The sequence below is a fragment of the Bombus terrestris genome, chromosome 12, assembly GCF_910591885.1.
Source record: "Bombus terrestris chromosome 12, iyBomTerr1.2, whole genome shotgun sequence".
NCBI lineage: Eukaryota > Metazoa > Arthropoda > Insecta > Hymenoptera > Apidae > Bombus > Bombus terrestris.
The window spans coordinates 2,642,040-2,667,406 of NC_063280.1; the positions used below are offsets into that span (position 1 = coordinate 2,642,040).

At 38.3% G+C, this 25,367-nt stretch overlaps 1 protein-coding gene and 1 long non-coding RNA gene across 8 annotated transcripts in view; one reads left to right on the forward strand and one right to left on the reverse strand.

The window, feature by feature from the left end:
* Nucleotides 1–19,698, reverse strand: part of LOC100649345 — a 216,099-nt gene extending 196,401 nt beyond the window's left edge. Inside the window, exon 1 of the mRNA XM_012314544.3 lies at nucleotides 18,975–19,698. Coding sequence (XP_012169934.2) covers nucleotides 18,975–19,122 — 148 coding nt within the window. The 5' untranslated portion in view covers nucleotides 19,123–19,698. The remainder of the gene's footprint in view (nucleotides 1–18,974) is intronic.
* Nucleotides 19,699–19,864: 166 nt separating this feature from the next.
* LOC110119763 lies at nucleotides 19,865–25,287 on the forward strand. 7 transcript variants are annotated; one of them, XR_007225918.1, is made up of 8 exons: nucleotides 19,865–19,984; nucleotides 20,185–20,373; nucleotides 21,412–21,972; nucleotides 22,041–22,214; nucleotides 22,647–24,049; nucleotides 24,257–24,558; nucleotides 24,632–24,805; nucleotides 24,883–25,286. It is a non-coding gene; the product is annotated as an uncharacterized LOC110119763 (long non-coding RNA). The 7 variants fall into 7 exon arrangements; XR_007225919.1 differs by having other exon boundaries at nucleotides 24,646–24,805; XR_007225920.1 differs by having other exon boundaries at nucleotides 21,412–21,719; nucleotides 21,853–21,972; nucleotides 24,257–24,805.
* Nucleotides 25,288–25,367: the final 80 nt, after the last annotated feature.

Genomic DNA, 25,367 nt, shown 5'->3' on the forward strand with positions numbered 1-25,367 from the left:
TGTTGCTTCGTTTTGTGGAGTACAGATAGCAATTGCACATCGTTTGAAATGCGCTTGTGAAAGTATAATATATAGGCATTCATAGAGAGGTCTTGTGAATTTTATGCAAATCGTGTAAACGTTACAACGGTCAACGGAATTGTATAGAATTCTATATGAATACTAAAAGGCAAGAACATGATAATTCACTTTTTCTAGTTTATACAAATATAGCAGTTTTAAAATTTCGTCATGAATCAGTCTCACGGTATCAAAATTGTTTTTAATGCCAGGCTATGGTTTAGAAGCTGTGGTGGCACTCGACAAGCCAAATACCACCACTTGACACTAACTAGTGTTGGACAACGGCAGCGCAGTGGTTAGCGTAGCCAGCAAAGCTTTTTGGAATACAAAAAGGCTGTTTTATTCCAGACTTCTCGATAGCAAAGTAAAAATCATGTGCTACCAAACGCTAATAAGACCCATTATAACCTACGGCTGTCCAATATGGTACAACATACCAGCGTCAGTAATGGAAAAAATTCGCATATTTGAAAGAAAATGCATCAGAGCTTGCCTGAGCATTTACAGATCAGAATACAGCGGATACAGAAAATACGTAAAAAACAAAAAAATATACGACTTAGCCAACATCCACCGCATCGACTGTCACATCCTAAAACTAACAAGAAAACACTTCGCGCAAGCCGCGAAGATCAAAGAAAACAGCCTAATCTTCGGCTGCTTATACCCAAACGACGCATACTTCAAAAACACTCTGTTAACAGGCTACACCCCCCCGAAGCCTTTCTATACCTAGACGAAAGAAACTATCTCCAAGACCAAAACAACATACCCATAATTTATCATATGCAAAGGAAAATAGGAATGAAATCTATTCAATACGAGGAAAACCTAGATGGCCGTACTGCAGACACTAGGTGGAGATACAACATGGCCCTCCCCCAAAAGGATACAGAAGACAAACACAGAAAAAACACAAAAAAATATTGGTGGATACGGAACCCATAACAAAAAACAACAAGATAAAGAACCACAGAACGACAACGCCCACTGAATTAAGTGTAAATATGTAAATATGTAAATAGATATACAAATACTATACTAATCCCACAGAACACCCCTCCTCTCCCCTCCCAGTCCTTCCCCTCCCATCCCTCCCCTAATAGGCTAGCGAACTGTCCTGTTTTTGCGTCCAGGCTTTCAGGACATAAATTAAAACATCGCACATAAGCTCAGCGCAACAGCGGCTTAAATTTAACTTACAATAATAGGCGTAAAAAAAAAAAAGAAATGTAATAATGCATGGCTACGTCGTACCGTCGCGTATCGGTACTTTTGCCTGTACCACCCTACAATTAGAATTCAGCGTTTATTCTGGAAAAAAAAATCATGTAAAAAAAAAAATATGTAAAAAACCTGAAATTAATAAACAAAGTTAAAAAAAAAAAAGCAGTGGTTAGCGCCGTAGGTTACGAACGTTCGGAACCCGGGTTTCGAATCCCGGCGACTGGAGACCGATTTTTCTTCCACGCATCAAAAATAGAAGAAAAATAGCAGTACCCTAGCAGCGGCATCTACAGCCAGAGCTATAATTACTCCGAACGAATACCAGCGACAATCATCACGGACTGTACACCTCAAAGCTAAACAGGTTGTTTTTATTTTCAATTATGTGATATTATAAATTCTTCTACGTAATCGCCAAATGACATTGAAACTAGAAAACAAACAAAAGTATACTTACAGTTTTCTCCTAAGATCTCCATATAAAATCGTTAAATACCCGAATCCTCGGTTTGAAAATATTCCCCAGACAATTAACTCAATACGCAACGAATGAAAGTCTGTTGATTCCAAACACGTGTCGAGGAACTAATTTTTTTGAAAACCGATCCTTGAATCGACCCATGTTACTCCTCGTCCCGATCGACCTTGAATTCATACGAAATATCCGAAACCATCGCGAATCTAGCAAATCGTGCATACACTAGCAGGACGCGTCGAGAACGCAAGTTGAATTACGTGTTACGCATCCGAAACGAATGAAGATTCCATGAACAATCGCGACCATGGCGGCGGATCTTCGACGTTAAAGCGTGCCGGTACATAATCGCTACGCTCCAAACCTATTACCAGTCAGCCATCGATGCATTACAAACTCGCGTAGCCGAGCTGCGAGACGGCCGAGACAGCTGCCAGCAAATAAATCAAAGATCGGCCTCGATTCCTCGACGCACGGTACAAATGATCACGCGACCACGTGGGCATCGTGCACGAAGCCATCGCCACCATTAGATTTCTACTAATGATTGCGTTTAATAGACCCTTACGTAATTATGCATCGAGCCACCCACGCACCATCGCAAAGACTTCTCTTCGAGCCCTCTTCGTCCACTTGTTTCTCTCTTTTCCTATCCATTCTTCCACGTCTTCTTCTTCCCCTTTCGCTCTCGCTCGCTGTTCCTTTATCCTTGCCCTTCATTTTTCTTCTTCTTTCTTAATTGTTATTCTTCTAAATCTTCTTTCTCTTCTTTTACCTTTTTACTCGCCTCTTTTAGACTTGCTTCGCTGTTTTTATTAACATGTACACTGCCGTTTATAAGTAATAGGACAGATTTTAATCTCGTATCGAACGTGACAACTTATTTAAGTTATATCAAGGAAATCATTAATTGCCCACGATCTTGTTACAAATTTCGTGGCGAACAAAATGTATTAGGAATCATGCGTATTAATATTCACAACCTCCTCAGCTAAATCACATTGAAAGCTTAGTTGATTATGATTTATAAAAATTCCTATTTATAATTTGTAAAATTTATCAACAAAAAGTTTCATTCATTTTATTATGGAACTTGCTAATGTTATATAGAAGTATTGAACAATATCGTTAACTTGTAACTTGCAAAATGTCACTAATTAGTTTCAGTAGTGCAAGATGACTTGGATAAACTAACTCTTAAAGAAATTTCTAATCATTTCTGAGAATAATCTCGCTATCGGTAAGTGTCCTAACTCTTATGAACGTAGGGGTGTAACGTAGAGTACACGATTATTTATGAGTCGTTTCCCAATCGCAGGATGCACGCAAGTCGTTCTCAAGCATGGCAGAAAGGCAAACGAATGTTTCGTGTTGGACTGGAGATCCGACGAGAGCGTTCATTGATAAAACGATGGGAGGTTTCCTTTTGCCGGCGCGAATTAATTAAGACGATCGATGCGTCCCGACGACCAGCACCCTCGTGGTATATAAACCCGTGGTTAAGCGTGCCGTCGTGCGTGCCTCTGGCCTCCCCTCTTATCTGGATCTTCGTGAAATGCGACGTGCGCGGTGTCTACGGCATCCGATGACCGATCGCCAGGATTTACGTGGTTCGTTAAATTAAATTACGCCGACTTGTCTCCGCGCGAGCTTGCCTATCGCCGATGGAAGGAGTTATATCCGTTCTAGCACGTCTATCGCGTGCGTTTCACGCTCGTAAGTCAATAACGGTGTATAACAGGCAGTTCGTTATTAAATCTAGTTCTGATACAATATTGGTAAATATTTTTGAGAACTTTAAATGTTTAAAGATAAGTTACGAAAGCGATACTTCGGTGTTGGATCTAAGAAATATCTGAATTGCTTGGGTGAGAATTGAAATCAAAATTTGTGCTATTTAATCTTAAGACAATAAATTCTAGAAGCAATGCTGAATCTTTAATGCGGAATGTGGGTAAAAGTGTGAATTGCTTGGTTGATGATTGAAATTTATACTACGTGATGTTCAAAGATAAAGTCTTTGCGCTAGGTAAAAAGAGGAAACATTCTAAAAGCGGTGACCACCATGGATACGAATTTCAATGTCAAATGACCTTGAGTCGATCAGAGTTGAGACACGACATGAATTTAGCATAGCGAACGCGAGTAGCTATCGTCAGTATTTTAAAGCATCTCACGGTCAATAACTATCATCTGTCGGGAGGTTGGCAGAGTTCGAGAAGCATAAAACTTTCATGAATCCGCGATAGTTCAAGTTCTACGGCCAACTCAAACGAGAGGCTGGTTCAACTTACACGTTGCAATTACTTTTAGCGTTATAACAGCTCCTATGATGACGCGTGTACGGCACACACAGGGGATCCGCGGTCGACGTAAAAAGCTAGTTTCCTCGAGTAGCTGGGCAAAGCACGTTGGAAGTGTAGAGGTTGTAATACGTCGGCCTCGTAAAGCAGAAATTATTAAGTGGTTCGTAAAGACGAGACTCACCTTGCGGTTAATATTCAAGAAACAAAACCCTCGGTTTCCAGCCGAGACTTAAATCAAAATAAATATTAATATACGACTGTTAACAATTGAAAGATGCGATATTATAATGTGGCTTGAAAATATTTTGAGAAATATACTTGAAAGATACTTAATATAGCATTTAACAAACCTGATTAATATTGTAGAAATAATGGTATGTCGTATGTTAAAAGAATATAAAGGTAATTGTGATATTTATATAAAATAGGTCAAGCATCGAGAGAATATGAAGAGGCCAACGATATTGGGTTAATAGAGCACTAGTTGGAAGATTGAAGAAAAAGCAAACTGTTAGAATTAGTTCCAGTTCTACTCGATCATCGGACGTTGCTGCATCATCGCCATTTAACAAGACGTCGATATAGCAGTTCTAAAAAAAACTGTATAATAGGCGCTCAGAAATCTTGAGCACGATTTATCTTTGCCGTATCTTTGGTTTATTTATTTAAACTTTGAACTTTATTCACCTACATATTACGGATGAAACATTTCGCTCTTTGCAGGAGTAATTATTGTTAGCAATAGTTACTAATCATAACTAACTTAATCAATTTTTAAAAATGATTAAAAATTTGCTATTTTTAAAGCTCGGATTATAGATGCAGTATGGGACTCAGGTACAGAATTCAAGAACAAAAGTGTGACAAGGTGCTCAACTAATTAATTTACAACGCAAGCGACACGTTCGCCTTCGATTAATGCTCGATGTATCATCATCAGTATCACCTACAAATTATAGTGGTACAAGGCAATAAATCAAGCATTTAAATCTCCTATATCAAATCTATATTAATAGTCAAATACTCTCAAATGATGTGATTTAGACGTAGCTCTGTAATTTATTCTTAACGAACGAGATCGACAAATTTGATACGCTCAAATTACTATTAACTCTCATACATCCGTCAATTATCAATAAATTTGTCAATTAATTCTTTACTAAATATAAATACAAACAACGATAAGCAACAAATAAACTGCTTTGAAGATAGAATTGCCATAACCTCATTTTCCAAAAGCGTGACGAGGAGGCATGTACGAATGTCGAAATGAAATATTTAATGACGGTGCTGGGTACGCGATGACACAATTACACATACAATTAGCCGCAACAGCGACGCGATGGTCAACCATGCCGATGAACGTTCGAGTAGTAAAAATGCCTACGAAAAGTGTTTTTAAACAGCAGTTTCTCGGAAGTATAGTGATCGAGCAATCAAAACGAACGACGCAAGAAAAATTGCAGAAGAATGTTTCCATGTGAAACACGCGAAGCGTAATGAACAGGGTCGGTCTACCAGAGGCTCGGCAACGCCTTTTTACCTCGTGAAATAATAATAAGCCGCTATGACAGCGTTTTTGACTTGCGTAAATGCTCATTGAGCGGCATTTTACCTCGCTTCCACGATCCTCGTAAATAGCACGTGCAACGACCGCAATGCTGTTCACAGAGGAAAACTTTCGGTCGTCTACTACACGTACCAGAACAACATTCACGTTTCGCGCAATAGAATGCTGAAATTAACCGTTTAACGTGAAAAATAGTGTTGTCATATTTCCTTCGCGTGCTGTTCATTTAACATAGAGAAACGTACGGTTTAAAGTACAAATGTTGAACGTTGAAAAATGAGTATATTTAAAGAAATTGAAGTAATGAGTCTATTTAAAGAAGTTGAATAACGAGTTTATTTAAAGAAGTTAAACTAACGAGTCTATTTAAAGAAGTTGAATTAACAGTTAGATCGTTAATAATAACATCGCGTGCACGAATTCTTGTCATGAAAGAAAAGTCATTTACCGACGTCTTCATTAAAGGGCGGCAACGCGCAACGCATCCCCAACGCAAAATTGCGGTTTACGAGCATTAGGAAAATGCGTTGGTGTGGACTCGTGCGCTTATAAACACACGGCTCTCTGATGGACGTTACAGCGAAGGGATATCCTATAATTGCTCTTCTCTATCTCGTGGTCGTTAAACCGTCGCAAATTGTAAAAACACCACTTACCATCGCCACGAGACGATGGAAAACTTCAGATAGTTGCTAACTTCTCGTATAAACTGTTTTCTATAAACCTTAATTGGACTCTATATAAGATTATCCTCGCTCTTTTTTCTTTTCAAATAGCAAATACCGTATTAATGATTATCAAAAACGCACCCTTAATGACCAACTCGAAATTCCACCGTTTACGTTTATAGAATTCCACGTTGCCACCCTGCAATTACACGGCCTCTTATTTTCGCATCAAACGCCAACATCAATCCAAATACCGCATGGCGTCGCGCCGCGTAAAAGGAGCCTACATTCCACGAAGACATTATCATCTATAAAGCCCGAGGATGAACAGGTCCACGGCGGGTATCGTCTGCGCGTAAGCTCACGCACACACGCGATCCTATCTACATTCCCGAACACGCATCTCGGCAACCGAGACCGCGTATGAAGTTGACGCGATAAAAATGCCCACGAAGACGAACGCAATCGCGGATTATCTGAAATGAGCGGTCGCGCTCGACCGTGAGAGCTGCACAGAGCAATCGGTTTAGACAAGTTTGAGCTTTTTACTCGTCTACCCCGATCCGGTTGATGGATGGTCCCAACCTACTATAATATAGTCGCGTCCTGCGCCATCGACTCGACGCTCGCGTAAGTACTTGTTGCTTACGATCAACCAAGATTCTTCCACGGTGGATCGTAAGTATACGCGCGACGTCGATTGACCGAGGAAAAGAAAATCCCACGTCGCCAGGGAAACGACCGGCCAGCGCAACTGTTATCCTGGCTCACCGCTGTGAAACGGAAGAAAAACCACGGTGAAAAATCGCGATCGCTGGATTACGAGCGCGCCAAGCCAGTCTCGATTTCAAGTTCGAGTTCGATCGCACGGTAGATTCTCAGAAACACGCCGGTGTCGCGGCGATTTTTCATCCGGCGTCTCTTGGAAACCTGTTTAGAGTAGCCGCGATTATAGCTATGTGTACCGCGGCTGTCGTACGACTATCCGCTCTGGGAAATTGCCGATATTCTGATTAAAACGGAGCAAAATACGCTGCGTGCTATGTTCGAGCACCATGCTCCGATGAAAAGACGTAGATTACGGTTGACTACGAAATATCGAAGTGTCAGTTACTTTTTTCAGAATTTCAAGAAGAGCTAGAACCAACTGGCAATTACTCTTCTGAGAAAAGTAAGCGCACCAGGACACGCACATTTACCATTCTTTCGTAACGCGTTAGGAGCTGTTGGCATGCTCGGTTTTTACGACTTGTCAATTTTCACGTTTATGAAAGATATCTTGAAAACAGTGAAATTGTATATCAAAGGAACACTTGTTTAAATAATTGTATTGTACTCGAAGACAAAGAGTCGCTATCTTAGAGAAGCATCGCCTTCTTACACTGCTCTTGTTACAACGATGTTTCTCAATTTTTCGGTTTATATGAGACATAATATTAAGATCAACGCAATGCTCGCGCGTTAACAGGCTGATTATTACATCAAACAGTAAAAACACCTGTTAGGTTCACAATGCGCGACGAAGTTTATTTCGGCATCGATGCTTTTTGCTACTTAGCATATTTAATTGTACGTTGGAAATAAATTGTGTATATGAAACGACTGCTCGAAGAATATCCCATGTAGCAGCAAACTTGCGGAGGATGAAATATGTTTACGAAGTGAAACTCCTAGATTCCCATTGCTCTTTAAATCTTGTTCAATAAATTTTCCAAGAAGAACGGAGGCCCCGTGAACGTTTAAATAAATCATCGAATGCCTGAAAGCCATCGCTGCAGGCGTTCTATTATAGATGTACTTTATACTGCAATATATTACAATTAATTCTACCAGAAAAATTTTCAGTTGAACCTTGCGCCCGTTACTGTTTCCTACTTTACTTTCAACGTTTCAGAGATATACGGGTTACACAAATTTGGATTTGATCGTAAAAGGGCTCGTAAATTTTGAGTCTTAAAAATACGCGATACTATGTACTATTATAGTAAGAAGATCGTTTCAAATATACTAAATTACAGATGTATTGGATAAAAGAATGCACAACTGGTATACATGCAGAAGCAGAAGACATTTCGATTTAAACCGGCTTTGTGTAATATAATAATAAAGAGATATCTCTTTAGCTATCAAATTCGAAGTTGTATGGAATTAATTCCAAATACCACCATAATTTTGAGTAAAATTTGATAGGAAAAGTACGAATATTATAGCCAATAACTATAAAATCTAAATTACGAACAACTGCAAAAATTGCTGTATATGATTCGCGTTATTTTTCGATGGGAATTTGCGATTTTATTAAACCCTTCGTTGTATATTTTCGCAGAGCAGCAAAATCGAAGTATCCGTTGCGGATCTTCATCAGAAAAAGACCAGAGAAAAATCTATCACCTGACCGAACGCTTATTCGGAAAATAAAGCATCCATGAGTGGAGCAGCCTCGGTCTGGCTATCTCGACTGACCGAGCTGGTTGGTGTAATCATCGGAACCCCCCATATACCAGCAACCACCTTCAACAGCAGGACATAACAAGAGGTAAGCCAACCAAGGGGGAAATACCATGTAAGAGACTTTAATGCTTCGTATCACGAGAAAGAAGGATCGTACGCGTGTATGCACCAGAATATTTACGGACTGAGTGTTATCGCACGAATTTGAGGGGTTGTCGCGATTAAAAAGGAGCTCGGGATAAAGAGAAACGACGTACTGTATAATTAGATCTAAAAAAAAATTATGAAGGAACGAAAACTTAAGTTATGTACAAAAATTATATTATACGTATACGTAAGAAGGAATTTTTCTTTATTTTGACATTAATCGATTGCCTTATAGTTTTTATCGTTAGCTACATTCGGTGCTCTTATAACGTATCAGGCGCAATAAATTGCAGAACTATACGTAATTTGTATTTAGTGGACCTTACTACATTAATTCCAAATAAAGTTAAAGCTAACGTTAAACCTTACCGTAAATATCACTTGCCTTCGTTAGATCGGAATCATAATCTACACGACAAGTGCAACTCGATATTATAAAGCAAGTTAAGAAGTCGAATTAAAAAGAGTAATCCATATAAGTCATAAGGGCATAGGAGCACGCTGCGGGAGACTTCAACGAGCACACGAGCGATATCAATCGCAGTGTTCTAAGAATTTACTTTCAAAATAATAACCAATTCTTCTAAAATTCAATTTCACGGGTACTCGACATTCTACGAAATAAGTGCTATAATTTTTTCTCCACAGTGCTACCATCGTGCTCAACAACTACCATCCGAGTCACGCCAGAAGCATCATCGTGCGAATTCACGGGGACCACGCAACGATCATCAAAGTAACCGACGAAAAAAAGGACGAACGGAGGAGGAAGAGATTTTACACGGCACGCCGGACTCCGACACAGGCGATTCCTCACCGTTGTCCGACTCCGTAATGATGGATAATGACACAGGATGCGAGTGACCAGTATAAACCTGCGCGCATTCAGCAAGAGGACCACGACGACGGTAACTCGTATCATATAAAATGGCGAACGAGACACAAGGAAAAAGAGAGAAGGAGAGTGGCATCCGTTTACCACCGAGATCCCGCTTCACCTGTGCAGCTTATATACGTCGTGTACTCGACTACGCACGCTGTGTTACACAGCGAATGTTGAATTCAAACCCACCTCGCTCCTCCTGATCAGGACATCCAACACAGATCCCCTAAGGAGGGCTCAATCTTTACAACGTGGCATGACACAGTCCCATGGGGCCTGTTTCCGTTTGGAAAAATTCAATCTTTTATCTAACTAGTAACTTCTCGAGATTCTACTTTAGAATTTAAACTTCAAGTTGCTTCAGATGACATTTCGTATGAAGGTCACCGGAGGAAAACATGACAAGTTGCCATTTCTGTTAATATTTTGATTTTATAGTATTCAGAAACTGACTCTTTATAATAATACAATCTCTTTGTTATTAAACTGGAACTAGAATTCGTTTAATTCTTCGTGCAAATTCAATATTCTCTAGAACAAAATTTTCAACTAAACATGAATTACGAAAATTCATAGCACGTTAAATAGAGAAGATTCGTCCTAATATAAACTATGATAAAAATCGTAATTATTTCAATTTTTTCAATGGAAAATCGTTTCGATAACAGAAAGATGCGAAGGAGAAAATGTTGAAACCTGATTGTCCTCTGTGAACATGTCGAATCAACGTTTAGATACGCATTTTCGTAGTATTGACAATTTTTGTTTTATTTTTAATCAACGCGCCGCGCGATCATTCCTGAAAAAAGCGTGTCGGTGATTCGCCTGTAGTATCCACATCTATACCGTTTCAGTAAATACGAATCGCGTAAAACACCTTTCAGTAAAAACACCTTGATGTTGCCACGAATTTTAACGTCGTGACCGGTTATTATAATCAACTTTATTACCTTTACCTTTAATTACGACGACGTGATCACTGATGAAGAAATTTCTCACCCAAGTCACAGAATGATAACCTAATCACGATGAATTTTCCTCGTAAACGTCGGGTCTTGTAAATAGAACACAGGTGTGATCAATGGAGATTACGTTACAGAAAATTCGATCGTACATTGCGAATGATCGATCAATACATTTTATCGATAGTATTCCATCGTTTCTATTACTCGCTTTGACTTTTATATTTACCGATTCTTGACCACAAAAACTAGGCGTGAACAGCGGTCGTCATACTGGATTGTAAGCCGCGTTGCCAAATATAGAAAATCTAGTCTTTCAACTTGAAATCCGATTTGGAATGCTATCTTTTGCATCTGATGCCGTGATATCGTGCAACCACTGAGCAAATTCGATATTGCATTCTCGTGCTAAATATTCGTTAATAATAAAATTCCGATCTTTACTTGATACTTTGAACATTTCTTAAGAATAAATATACTATATTTTATTCACTTTCTCGATGAGTTCTCGAAGGTTTCTCTTTTATATTGTTATCTACAATAAATAGCGGTCTAGTCCTACTTTATAACGAAGCGCAACCTTGTAAACCAGCTATACCTACACTGTACAGTATACTATTGCAGAACCCTACACACCCATTTCATCGCGAGTATCCAACTAACCTGCATTTACATTCACCTGTGTATACCCGGAGCTCGCAGCGGCAGTCAATAATCATCATTTTACCTGACTATCTTTTTAATTACCGCCACTACCATTTCTGCAAATCTGTTCTCTTTTAATCCTGTTGTTACTTATTTATCGCAACGACCGCAATCAGAAACTCGGACCACCGATCAATGTGAATCATGATATACTGGTTCGTTTGCTACGATTCGAAGCATTTGCGACAGATAAGATCAATCCTCTATATAACAAATAACGATACACGATACGAGGTAATAAAATTTTCTCACAAAAATTCCAATAGCCCGAAGTGTTCAAAATAATTAGAAAATCACGCATACACGAACGCTCCGTACTTTTATATTTATTTCTTGCTACGTATATCAGATATCATCTCGACCAACAACTAACATAATACGCTATTATACGGAGTATAGGTTCCACACCCTCTTCTCTGCAAATATCGAGCACGTTGTACGCGCATTCACGTTCACCTCCTGTACCAATACAAACACGCATCTTAGTCGTACCACTTGATAATCGTCATTTTGCTTCTTGGGTACCATTTTAAACGGAACCGCTGCACGAACAACTCCGATAGTTTCTGCCATTAAAATTTATTTCTCACTGATCGCGGCGATGCTTCAGAAATAGTAAACGCAAGAGAAAAAAAGGAGATGCCTTCCTCCATTGATTTAACGAATCCACGCAAACCAACGATTGTCCCCTCGTAACGATGCATGCGTCTTTCCAGCTGGAGAAGCTATGACGGCGAAACGTTGGCAATGTTCGTGTTAGCACCATTGTACTGTCAGTGCTAGCAAAATCTTGAACAGCCCGCAACAGCAGGTATCAGAACGTCAAAACGACGCGAGAAAAACCGCATTCCGCGTGCTCGGAACCGGCATACAATGAAGCGAAAAACATCGCCGCGTGTGATAATTATTGTCCCGCGGCACCGATTTATTGCTCGACGATATCGAGAGACGCGGAGCCAACGCCTTTTTCTCGTCAATGTTTTCACCGAGTCACGTTTCCCACCGCCCCTTTATTTACCAATTATACACCTTGGGATATTTTTCCCCGCAGCTCGCTTGAAACAACAGGGTAGTTATTTCCGTGCATTTGCTCACGCTCCAGCAATGCTACTATGCGTGGACAATTTCAGCAGGTGCGAGTTGCTTTGTCATGAGCTCGTAGGAGTCCTGTTTCAGGGTTTATAACCCACTGTACAAGTGAATGTCCCGATAGTAATCGAGGCAAGGACGAAAGTGCCAAATACCTATTTCATTTTTTGATTTATGGAATTTTAGAGCAGGTGTAAATAAATATTTAAACGAACAGCTCTAACCAAGGAACGATACACTACAATGACAATCGTAGAAAAATGTTATAATCTTCATAATACTTGATCTGTGGAGATTAGGTTGTGTTAGATGTAATTAAATAACACGGATGATAGGTTGCTGTCGCAATTCGTCGAGTATATTTGAAATAAATAAATGGACGTACACTGCGTCGTAAATGCAACAAATAGTTCGGAATAAATACTCGGTATAATTTGTCGCGGAGATACTCGTTAAGCGCTGTTGATCTCTGTTGATACTCACTTGATACTGACTTAATCTGTAATCATTGTTACAGATATCAGTACCGTATATATAAATAAAAACCCTAGTGTCTGATATTCCTACTCTCTCCACTATATAATTTATTCATCCCTTCTTTAAAATTTAAAAAATTGAATGATAAACAATACTGCTTAGCTCTTCATATTGAAACAAAGAAAAGTTCTCAAAAATCAGACGACTCCGTTATCTTCGAAAGAGAAGAAGATGCGAAGGAAGAGGTCATTGATTCCTGTAATGATAGCTTTGAAACGACCAGCAGCTTTGGTGGCTCGGCAATAAAGCGATCTTAACTATTCATTGTTCTGTATAATAACGGGAGCGAAACGACCGTGCCAGACGTAACGGGCGGACTTATGCGCCTTCGAGAAGAATGCAAAGCCATATCTGCTCGGCAAAAAAAAGTTAAGCGAAGTTAATGTCCCTAATCGCGATCGGTGGCAAAATTACACCCTTCGAATCGCGAACGAGCGAACGATCGTATTTTGCTCGGCTCGTAAAACCAGACCGAAAAAACGGAGGGCTCAGTGCAGGAAATGGTAATACGCAAGAAAACTTGATGACTCGGCTTGTTACTAAAACACACCGCGAAATGTGCCAAGTTCTTTTCGCACATTCGAATTCTCAGCTCGTTTTGTATAAAGTGATACGCGAAGGAGGTAAAAAGAAAAGTAACGAAGTTTACACGACGTAAATTTAATAACGTGCGAATACAAGGGTATAATCGATGGTGTTGTCATAAATAATTAACAGAACGACGCTGAATTTGAAATCTATTCGAGATTTCAATGACATCGGATAGCGTTATTCAAATAATGCAGGTTCCCCTTGTAATTCTATTTACCATCATGGTCATGCTTTGAGATTGTTTGCAAATGTGCATTCAAGTAAATAAAATGTCACGAATTCAGTGTATAAGACTAGTATCTACCGGTACGCTCTATTTTGTTCGGATAATTGGTGAAATTTCAATTTCATATGTACGGCGAAATAATTGGAGCAATAAAATCGCGGGAAAAAGGGGGTATTGCGGGAGAACTGGTTTGCTGTCCAACTTTCAATGGCAAGTTATGCATGATTTATTGCAACTTCGTTTAAATCTCGTTTGGATCCTATCGGTGTACGCAACACAGACGAATAGGAGAACTGTTCATACCCATATAGGCGAAACCTTGAAATCCTTGCATCGCATTACAAGACCATACACGTAACACGTAGAAGGCAATGCGCAACACTTTAAGGAACACGTAGCGGCCCTGACGATTATTATCATTAAGATTGCGCGTACTTCGGTCCATTATAAATAAGCAAATAATTATCGAATTTTTCTAATCAGATCGTGATGATGCACGCGATTGTTCACGGTCACGATTGAAACTAAATTTCTTCCTGAGACGGAGTCACAATGTTATTCGTACGCTCATTGTTTTCTATTATTTTATATCTGACTTGTATGATATTAGAGGATCGATTAAATTATTTTTTGAAAATACTTTACTTCAACGGTATTAAGTTACAATACGTTAATGTTTAATAGACCAGTTACGAAACTTCCTGGATTCGATGGGACACGAAAACGGTAAATTACATTTGTTCCATAACAGCGTAACACTGTATACTTGCGAATTAGAAGAATCATCGAAAGCGATGGAATTAATCTTAATTAAATCTTCTCCAATCATCTAACATTGCTTGTACATTAATCTTCGAGGCTTCCTAGTGCCTAACACGAAATTCACTCTTTTATCCTATTTGCTTTCTTGCGTGTAACTATCTACACGTAAGAAGATAAGAAGTTCGCTCACGATCTTATACGTAGATTCTCTTATCAAAACGTATAGTTCCTATGCGCTGTAGTGCATGGTGTTCCCTTTGCGTACCTTTAATTCATTTCCTGTACTTCTACGAACACTTACATCTTGCAGATAAGATTTTCGAATGGCTAACCTAACACGCTTTAAAGAACAGCACGAATTTTAAAATAATATTGGAAAATACATAAACACATGTTGGTTAAAAAAATCAGGCAACTACTATTTGAAAGCACGTATTACGACACTGTAAATCACGACGCTATAAATACATTATAGAGGCTAGTTAAATAAATGACGATGAAGAGATGACGAATGAGACACAAGAATTTCCATGATTTGAAAAAAAATAGTCTATTGTAGTGACTACTTCAATTTCTTTATACTTCATAAAATTGTAGGTTCTACGCTGCAAAAGAATAGTAACGAAAAAATATTAGACAAATTCTTGAGATTTTCTTTCGCAATTAAACTGTTAAATTGGCGAATCATTTAAAAGAATTACGAATGCTTTAACGTAACGTTTCTATAGATTCGCATTAACGTTTCGTATAATAACATGAAGAGTTTCAGCAAAAATCCAACAACACTAGTCGTAAGTATCGCACTTACGTGGAAAGAAAATTAATTACGACACAGCAAGCAACTGTCGAACTGTGGAACGAAAAAGGCAGCAATCGTGGATTAATCGTCCCGCATGCTTAAAATGCCAGGTGATTTATTAACGAACTTGTTCCAAACCGTAAACAATGCCAACGAATCGTAAATGCTGTATCGTTAAATGAACGCTCGGAGCACATCAGGCTCGTACGGTCAACCATTAGTAGAATTCGTACGATACCGAGCTCTTAACAACAGGCTCAACACGTACACGGGATACCATTCGCACCAAGGTTGAAAAAGAACTCTACGTTGCCAGCACGTTTACGTTTAGTGCATGCATATGCATCAGATGTGCCAGACAGTGTCTCACGTACTAAAATAACTCGTAATGTTTGATTCGCTTATCCGGCGAAAATTGCAGCTATGTTTCATTAATAACCAGTTAATTAGAAAAAAGACGATTATAATTCAAATATTATTTGAAGCATAAATTGTGATTACAATTACAAATGATTTGATCATTTGTAATTAGTAATTAATGTTTCAAATTTGTTTATTCGGACCAAAAAGAAATCTTTAGAAGATTATTATACGAAATAATTATCACGGAATGGAGAGGAAATTCTTATAAAGATAACACGCCTTTCCAATGATAATACATATATAGAAATGAACAACGATAGAAGACGAATATGTGCATAGCCTCGCCTTATTAAATTAGAAAAAAATCGATTGTTTGCGACCACTCGGTTAGAATGTCTCTGAATCAATTTCGTTGTACCACGGTTTCAACACGTCCAGGTTACACCATATCCTGTATTGTTTCATACCGGCAGCCAGCGTGTATACATGAAGATCCTTAAGCGGAGAATTTTGATTTAATTATCGTTTGGCCAGGAGTGATTAAAGAACATGCACGTTCACGGACGAGACGCGACGTAAAATTCTATTTAACGTTCGTACGCTGATAGAAAGCGCGATCGCACAAGTAATTTGCACGCACAGTTAGACGTTCGTTTGAGAGTTCATCGAGTTGGCATACGACACCTCTCTTGACACGCACAGAAACGCATTTCCGCCTTTCTAAACGAATGCAAATTAAGCGAATGCGATTAAAGCTAATGTGATGGACATAGTCCAACGATAGCTATCGACGAATTCTTTTACGGCGTGGGAAATTTTTCTAGACGAAGTGAATGACACGTTAGTTAGTCACCGTTAACCCTTTAATGAAATGATCAGGCAGCAATCGCGTAATTAAATAATGTAAATAATTGGAATGAGAGATTCTGGCCTTGAAATGTTTGAACATAAAGTAGTTTAATTAAACTAGCGATTATGGATATAATGACTGGCAAAAGTATCTGAACATTTACAGGACCTTCACATGAACATGTGCGTGTTCTCAAAATGTTTAATTAATTCAAAAATGCATTAGTACGTTACAAGACGTTTGGTAAAAAGTTAGTATATAATATGAATAATATTGTACGAAAATAAAGATATACTCAAAATGTTAAAATTTATATTACTCCTACATTTCAAATATTGTTTCGATAACGAATAAAGTTAAACAGCAAGAAAAAAATTAAGCAAACTATATTTGAAAAAGTTTCATCCGAATGAAGCAAGTTCAATGAGAAGTGTCATTAAAACGAAATGATCGTGTCGCAAAGCTGTCTCTCTGTATAATGCACACAATTAAAAATGAGCAGTGAAACAACCAACCGACGGATTTCGCTAGAAATTACATAATTCGAACCTTCGCTACGGATGTTACCTCAGTACCAGTTACTTCGACGTGAATTATCGAAACAACGAGGACAATGCAGTTCAACGACATACGTGATCGTCAATGCTAGTGGAGAGTCAAGTCATCTTACAAACTCTTTCCTCTTTTGCATTGAATTATGAGCGAGGAATCCGTATAAATCGAGTATCATTCCAACATATCCACCATGAAATCCTTTTGTTTTTCATATCGTCAATTACATTACGTTACATTATTTAATCTTGATAGCTTATTTTGAATTAAAAATTTTCGAAAACTTTATTATACTACACAGAGTATCGATGATATAGGATTAATTGAATAAAAATGAGATGAACTATATTAATTCTAATTAATAAAGAAAATTTTTAATAGAAATTTAACAATTATTTAAATTTATTGAAATTAACAAATATTTGAATAGGATGAAATATCGAAAATTTAATTACAAGTATTCGAATCATGAAATATATTTAGAAGTTAATATATACGAGGAATTACGCTAAGAATAATAGATTACAGTTTCTAATAATGCCTTTCCAGGCGTTTCTTAACGCGCGTGGCAAATTTATGATTATTTCATAGTTCTATTTATAAATAACAACGTAGATCAAACACGGAGGCGTGTGGAAATATTTGACGAAAATACGATTTCACTTAAATTTCGACGACACAAAAACCAAGGGGAAAATGAAATTTCCCCATGAAAAGTAGGCGTGCGTTAGAAGATTACTTCGGAAAGGCACAAGGCCTTACTCGGCGAACGTATAATACTTTCACAGAAGCGTTAGAGCAAAGGTCATTCTTCCCTAGCAAATCCAAGACGAGTAACAAAGTTCAAGCATTCACCGTCATACTGTTCTTTTCGAGACAGTGCAATTGCCATATCGCAAACAGAAAACAATTATAAATGTTATTTATTTTTTCATTTCACGGTGAAGACTTCCAAAAGAATAAATTAAAGTCAAAAAAATAATTCAAGTATTATATTATCTTCTATAACGATCATAAAATATGGCGTGGGTAATTGAAAATAGATATATAGTTTACAAAATAGTACATGTAATTAACAATACTAATATTTTCTTCACAGTAAGGTCATACGTCTTAAGAAGGTATCGTGACACACATTGTGCAACAAACATAAGCGATACTTTCGATAATTTAAATGAGCGGTGACATTCAATGCAAATCGTGACGTGTATAATCACTGCCGAGAAAACTCGAATGTATTGAATGGGATGAACAAAACGGGAAAAAGGGAGTCTTTTTCACACGTAAAAATAGTCTTTCGGTTCTGTACTGATATATAAAAATATGTTGGAAGCTATTTAAAAAATGCTATCCCATAAATCTTGTAAATCCAGTAAAATTTACGAATGTAAATAATAATACTATGTAGTCGCGTATTGACGACGTTAAGTATGGGAAAAATCATATACGAACTTGTATTTGTACGTTCACTACCGATAGTATTCAAAATACATAATGTAGAATTTTTGTTTGTATAGTAGTGTTATTTATTACATATATGTGTGTGTGTGTGTATATATATATATATACATATATATATGCACATACATATAATCACATAAATATACGTTAATATTAAAAAATCTATAGGAAACAATCTCGATAATATTCAAATTTTGATACATTTGTAAAACATCGAATAACAAGTTTAGATAAATTAAATGAACGAAAAAGATGGAAGAAAACGAGCAAAAATCATTCAATCCGACCTGTATGGACTCGGTGCCGGGCGTTGGTCTCGTTCACCGGAAGAAGATCGTCGTACTCCAGTGTCGTCACGTCCTTCGTATGAACCAAAACAATTACGCTCGTCACCAGCATCAACACCATTATTATCACCGATCGGTTCACCGTCATTTTGATAGAAAAAAGATTTGCGCTTACCGGGCACGAAAAATCCGTCGCGCGACACAGGGTATGCCGTTCGATCACATTTTCACGAGCCGCGAGAATCGGCGCTTCGAAGAGGAAAGCTCGAAATTATCGAGCGCTCGAAGCGGGAAGTTCGAATGCCGGAATCGCGTACCGGCCGTCAATCCTCGCATATTATTCAAACCCAAACGAACGCGACTATACGTAGACGAGACACGATTACATATAATATACGAAAGCGTCAATTCGTTACGATTTGCGCATTTTTCCCGCGCATTTTAACCTCGAGCGACGCAAAGTTGGCCCTTTGAGGGCGCGTAATCGATAAGTGCGCAGATCGAACGAACTGTCATAATTACTGCGCATAGGACAGAATCCGCGTGCGAAACGAGTGCACCGTTCACGGATGAGAAACTCGAGGTCGGTGAAACTTTACGAATCCTCTTCGTCCGATCTCATCCCCCTCGATTCGTGACACACGAAGGGCTGTCAGTCGACGGACATTACACACTCGTCGACTGTCACTCGCGTATGCCTAATTGAATACGGCCTGCTCGGACGCGAAAATAAAAAGAATTATCTGAGACCGCGCGTGCTACCTGTTTTAAAAGAAGTGTGCGCTTGCCGCACGAGTCCATGCTGCACTGCTAGGCACCAGTCAGGTGTTTCAAGCAGCCGCCACGCGACATCCGCGCCATCTGTCCGCCTATCACTGAACTTTTGGCGTCGCGCGTAAACCACCGGCACGCTTTTCACGCGCACGTTCCTTACGTCGTTCTTTCTGTGTCACGTGGTCACTTGACTTCATTCATGGAGACAGGTCCTTTTATACTACGAGCGTGTATGCGTAAGTATCAACCAGCTGCGTAGCTATGCGTCGTTCTTAACTCTTCTCCTTTTTTCCATCGCTATATGCAACACGGTTTCTGTATATGCAAAGCGGAAATTATATCCATTACTTTATTATTGACGCCTCGATTTCTCATGGCCTAACGAGGCATCGTCAAAATATTACTCGTTCGATAAATCGATTTCGATGCGTTGCAGGTTCTCCATAAAAATGCACGCGATGTAATGAACGCTTCTACGAATCGGCCGCAGCCATCCAAAACGTAATCGATTCGAGGAAAACTGAATTTTATAAGTTACACGTAATCGAAAAATCAACACGTGTCTTATTCCCTTGCTGGTTTCTTATTCAACATGCACTCCTGATTCAACTTTAACCAATAACTGGTATAGTAGTCATTTTCTCACGTAAACTGAATGATAATATATGTACAGAACTCTATAGAAGTCCTTAGAAATTTACAGTTAACGAAAAAAATACAATAATATTATATATACATCATATTTATTACTGTATTTAAAAACTAATTGAATCATACTGATTAACACGTAGCTGCCGTTACGCACGACATCTCACAGTAGCTGTTTTCCAAATTACTATCATTACCAAAGTAAGAAATGCTTGGACGCGATAAACTTCGCCTTACCAGTTAGAGGTTAAAATCATCTTTGCATTTATCGCTTTTTCAATCTTCCACAAATACCTCCAAACGCGTATCTTCCCTTTTATGATTGCCAAACTTGAAACATGGTGTGCAAACGTTGCCCAACACCGGCGAACCGTTCGCCGGCTGCTTCTAAACAGTTTCCTGCACGAAAGCAGTCGCGATTCGTTCGTTACCTACATTTCCCTATCGGCGGCGATTTCTCACCGCCTCTCTCCCTCTCTCTCTCTCTCTCTCTTTCTCTCTCTCTCTCTCTCTCTCTTTCTCTCTCTCTCTCTCTCCATTCCCGGCCTTAGCAAGGTAAAATCACGCGTCGCAGTCACGTAAGCGTGGCCTCTCCGCGAAGAGGACACGGATGCCTCGGTCTACCGGTATTTAATTAAGCCCGGTCGTTCGAGAAAAAAAGCCGTTGGTACAGGAAGCGATGGGTTTCGAGTACGCCGAGCAGCGGACCGTAGTTCGAGCCCCGTTACGGGACAGATTCATTGGCGTAGTCCCAATCGATCGGCCAATGTCCTTTGCACAACGGATGTTTGCGCATCGCGGCGCCTCGACGCCGTTGCAGAATGCCGGTGCAACTTCTCGCCGGTATTCCGCAGGGATCGCGAACCGCGTCGACCTTAAAAATTATCGACACGAGACCCGAGAGTAATGGTCAGAGCAGAACACCGGCTTTGTCTTTGTCGCGCGTTCCCTTTTTCCGCTTTATCTCGCTCTATCTGTCCACCACAAAAGGCAAACGATCCGTGTTGTTTTTCAGCCTGACATGAAAACGGACGGTCGATGCACTTTCAATTGCAGTTCGATCGCGATACGTAATCTCTGAGCGCACAGAGGCAACCGAATCGAGTAATGTGCATACCATGAGATTCGAATGGAAGAATTAAGATGAAAAAAATACACTACTTGCCATCTGCATATTATCCTTGATAAACGTGCTGTCTAATTTTAGCATGATCGTAGGATAATGGGAATGAGATTTGACATAATGATTGTTTGCTCAATAGCGTAGAGTTTAGAAAATATGTAGAACAAAATGAGGAAATGAAGATCGAGCTGATTTCACAGGTAGTGAAGCTTTCTGTGGTTTTAGAATAGCGTAAAGTATAGAAGATCGTAAAACGTATCTTCCTTTTAATGAGCCACTACTATTCAACCGTCTTTCTCACGTATGAAGAATTCACAATACTTTATTGTTCAGCCTCTGAAGACGACAAACTTTTGTCTCCTTCTAATAGTCGCTACAACATTAAAATATCTTCCGGTGTGATTGTAACTGATCGTAACTGCCAGGCTATTGCATTAACATCTGTTATTTATGGTGAATAATTATTTAATGTTATTCTGTGTACAAGATGTATCACACTTAAGGTATGGAATAACTTTCAGAAGGTGTTCAAGAGGAAAGTCACGGTTGATGCGTAATTTCGGTATAATGTCTAAACACTGCACTACGTACCAACGAAGTTCTTCTATGCTTCTTCATTTTAGTCGCCTTTTTGAAGCCTTGGGGGACATATTCTCACGAAATCCGGTTCTACTGGTTTGGTGTTAGATACGAAGGTAAAGTTTAGTCTCTGGTGGCCCGGTAAATCGGCACCTCTGTCGATTACTATACCGCAATGCACCGCATTAGATTAGTTCATTTATTACGTAAAAGAATGTAGCTGCCGTGTTAGAAATAAGACCGTAAAATCTAAATTTAAACGCTATAATGAACAATTTTCATTCATATAGACCCAATTATTCATTTAAGTAAACTCCATACCATTCTGTAGTTTTACAAATATCTAGAAATTAATAAATATAATCAGAGCAAAACTAAAGTTGATAATCCGATTTTGGCAGATGTTAAAATGATGCCAGTTAAATGATTTTCAATTAATTTGTAAATTAATCTCGATATCGGCGTTTATCTTTGGTTGCAATCTCTTTCTCATTTTCACATGTTACGTACGAATAAATGAAAAGACATTAGCGGCACTCACATTACAGGTTGTCACGTTCTCAAAGGAGATGATATTTATTACTTCAAATTGGTTACAAAATACACCATAACTCTCGCATAATTTATGACTGTACCGATGGTGTTGACGACGCATCCCGTGAATATATCTCTCTCATATAATATTATACATACGAGAGCAATACGAGAGACCAGGTGTATTTAAATATTCATATGCAATGTATCACGAATCATACATCAGTTTGCGGCTACGAGTATTATAAACGCCGAGTCTACGCAACATATACAGAGTGACTTTTAATAAAATCATTGATTACCTCCCTTTTATTAATATGTGCAATGCTTATGACTTATGTGAAACAAAAAATGATTTAAATAAATATAATGTCTGTCGCTGTAAATTTAAAAAATATCACTTTTAAAGAAGCTAAAGTATTCAACAAGTAAAAGAAGTTCTTTGAAATTGTAACAATGCATAGCTAGTATCGGGAGATAAATGTTTCACTCTGTATGCAAAAATATCATGTAGCCAAACACCATCTCCTGCACAACAGGTTGTTAATTCCTCTCTGTAAGATCCACGGCGGTGGGCTTCATTAAAAATTGAACTGGCCAAAATATCAGAGAGAAGAATAAATTTAATACGTATGAGCCATTAATTAGCGGTCCAATTGCTGATATTCTTATTATACAAGGAGGGCGTAACGTACGTAGAATGTGCTTCCAAAAAAAACCTTCGTAACTACATCGATTTGTTTGCTACGTTTGTATGGGAAATAAAAACTAACAACATTATACGCGCAAAACCTATATAGTACGTTTAAGTATGGTAAAGTGCAATCATATATTTACATAAAAATGTCCATAATTCATATATACCTGAAAGGCTAAAGAATACAAGCAGAAACCGAGAATAACAAGCCAGAGTCCAAAGACATCGCCAGGACCAGTCTTGAATCGAGCAACAACTCTATATCCTCACTGGAATAAACTATGTTTACCACAAGAATCAGCGAAAAAATAAGAAGATACTACGCTTAGACAAGTCGAACGATCCCGCTAATATCAATCACTACATCGAAAAAGTTCAATAGCACTAGTTTTGCATCGAACGATCTTAACTTATCCTAAATCCCACAAATCTATCTACATTCGTCTTGGGACAAGGAATGCCCCAATGGAACTCGTTCTGGGTTACAGAATCCTATCTACGTCTAAACGACAATTCAAACTTTAGTGATTTATTTGCAACAATTGCGACGAGTAGTAATTCGGAAACTGAATTTGAGGATTGTATAGATATGTTAAATTAATTTGAAAGGAATTCTCTTCGTGAAGGACTAAAGAGAGGAGAACATGGCAAGAAAAACAATTAACTCTACACAGACACATTTACAGCTGCCGGGTTTCGCGAGCAATGAACTCATGGGAAGTACGTACTTACTTACTTGCATCGTGCTAAGATGCTGCTACGAATAACCGCGATGCTCATCTCATTGCTATGAGTGTTAATACTTACAACATCAAACCTGCGTAACTATCGCGGCTCTATGTTTTGTATTAATACAACTTTATCTTTTCGTACAAAATTTTGTCTAAAATACTTCTACCGATTTAACAGTTGTGTTTTTCTTTACAGACATTAAAATATTTTCGGAAAAGAAGGAGACACATATTTTACTTACTCCAACGTTATATTTATTTTAAACGTACAGCTTTAAAGTACAAAATAAATATTTGCTTAAACAAGAGATACGTAATTGTCAAATGGATTTTCTGCCTTCTTCTATTGACGCATATTTATTTAAACTTAAGGATCACCCTTTCTTATGCTAATCCTGTGCTTCCTACGTATCTCAGCTCATTGTATGCATATTGAAACTACATTTATATAAGTATGTAATGTGTAAAGATTAAAGGCACATCAAACGTGAAAAACAGGTAATACAATTAATTATTATTAAGTATTCAAATTAATAGAAAGCTACAATAATTTATCAAAGTAAAATGTTAGTAAATTTCTTTTAGAAAAAATGTTAATACAGGCACATATGTATATCTCGGAAATAATATCTTTGACAAAGAATTCGTGAACAATGTGCAATAGACTTCTGTATCATACACATAGCTCGAGGAATTTTTTAAAAGAATTTTTCTAGGCACGCACAATGTACACCAGATCGGACAGGTAAGATATAACGAGTGGGAATACAGAAGGGAAACCTCTATAACGGTATAAAATATAGTGGAACTGTTTGCTTGCAGAAAACAAGAAATGGAGTACGCAGTCTTTTTCCCCGAGGACGATCTAGATTACAGAATAAACCGCGCATTACGAAGGGGACCGCATTTTCTCAGGTTATCTGTGTATACGTTTGGTACAAACAGAAAAGAAATTTCTTCTCTGGTACAAGACAAGATTTCCATACGACTTTATTTCAGAAACGTCTATTGGGTGATCCTATACGGTATTATGTTTCTTTGCAATGATGTCACAGAAAAAAATACCAAATAAAAGTACAAAGATAGTTTATTATTAATATAAAGAAATAGAAAAAATAAACATATATTTATATGATCTTTTAATTTCATTAGCTGCAAAATTTTATTTACACAGTCATAAAATCCCGCCACAACACGCTACCATCATTTTACCAATTTGAAATTTTCGCACGGCACCATTATAGCAATGTCTTAAGGCTTAAGTAATATCCTGAAGTGACAGCGGCGGATATTACCTACTGCAACTT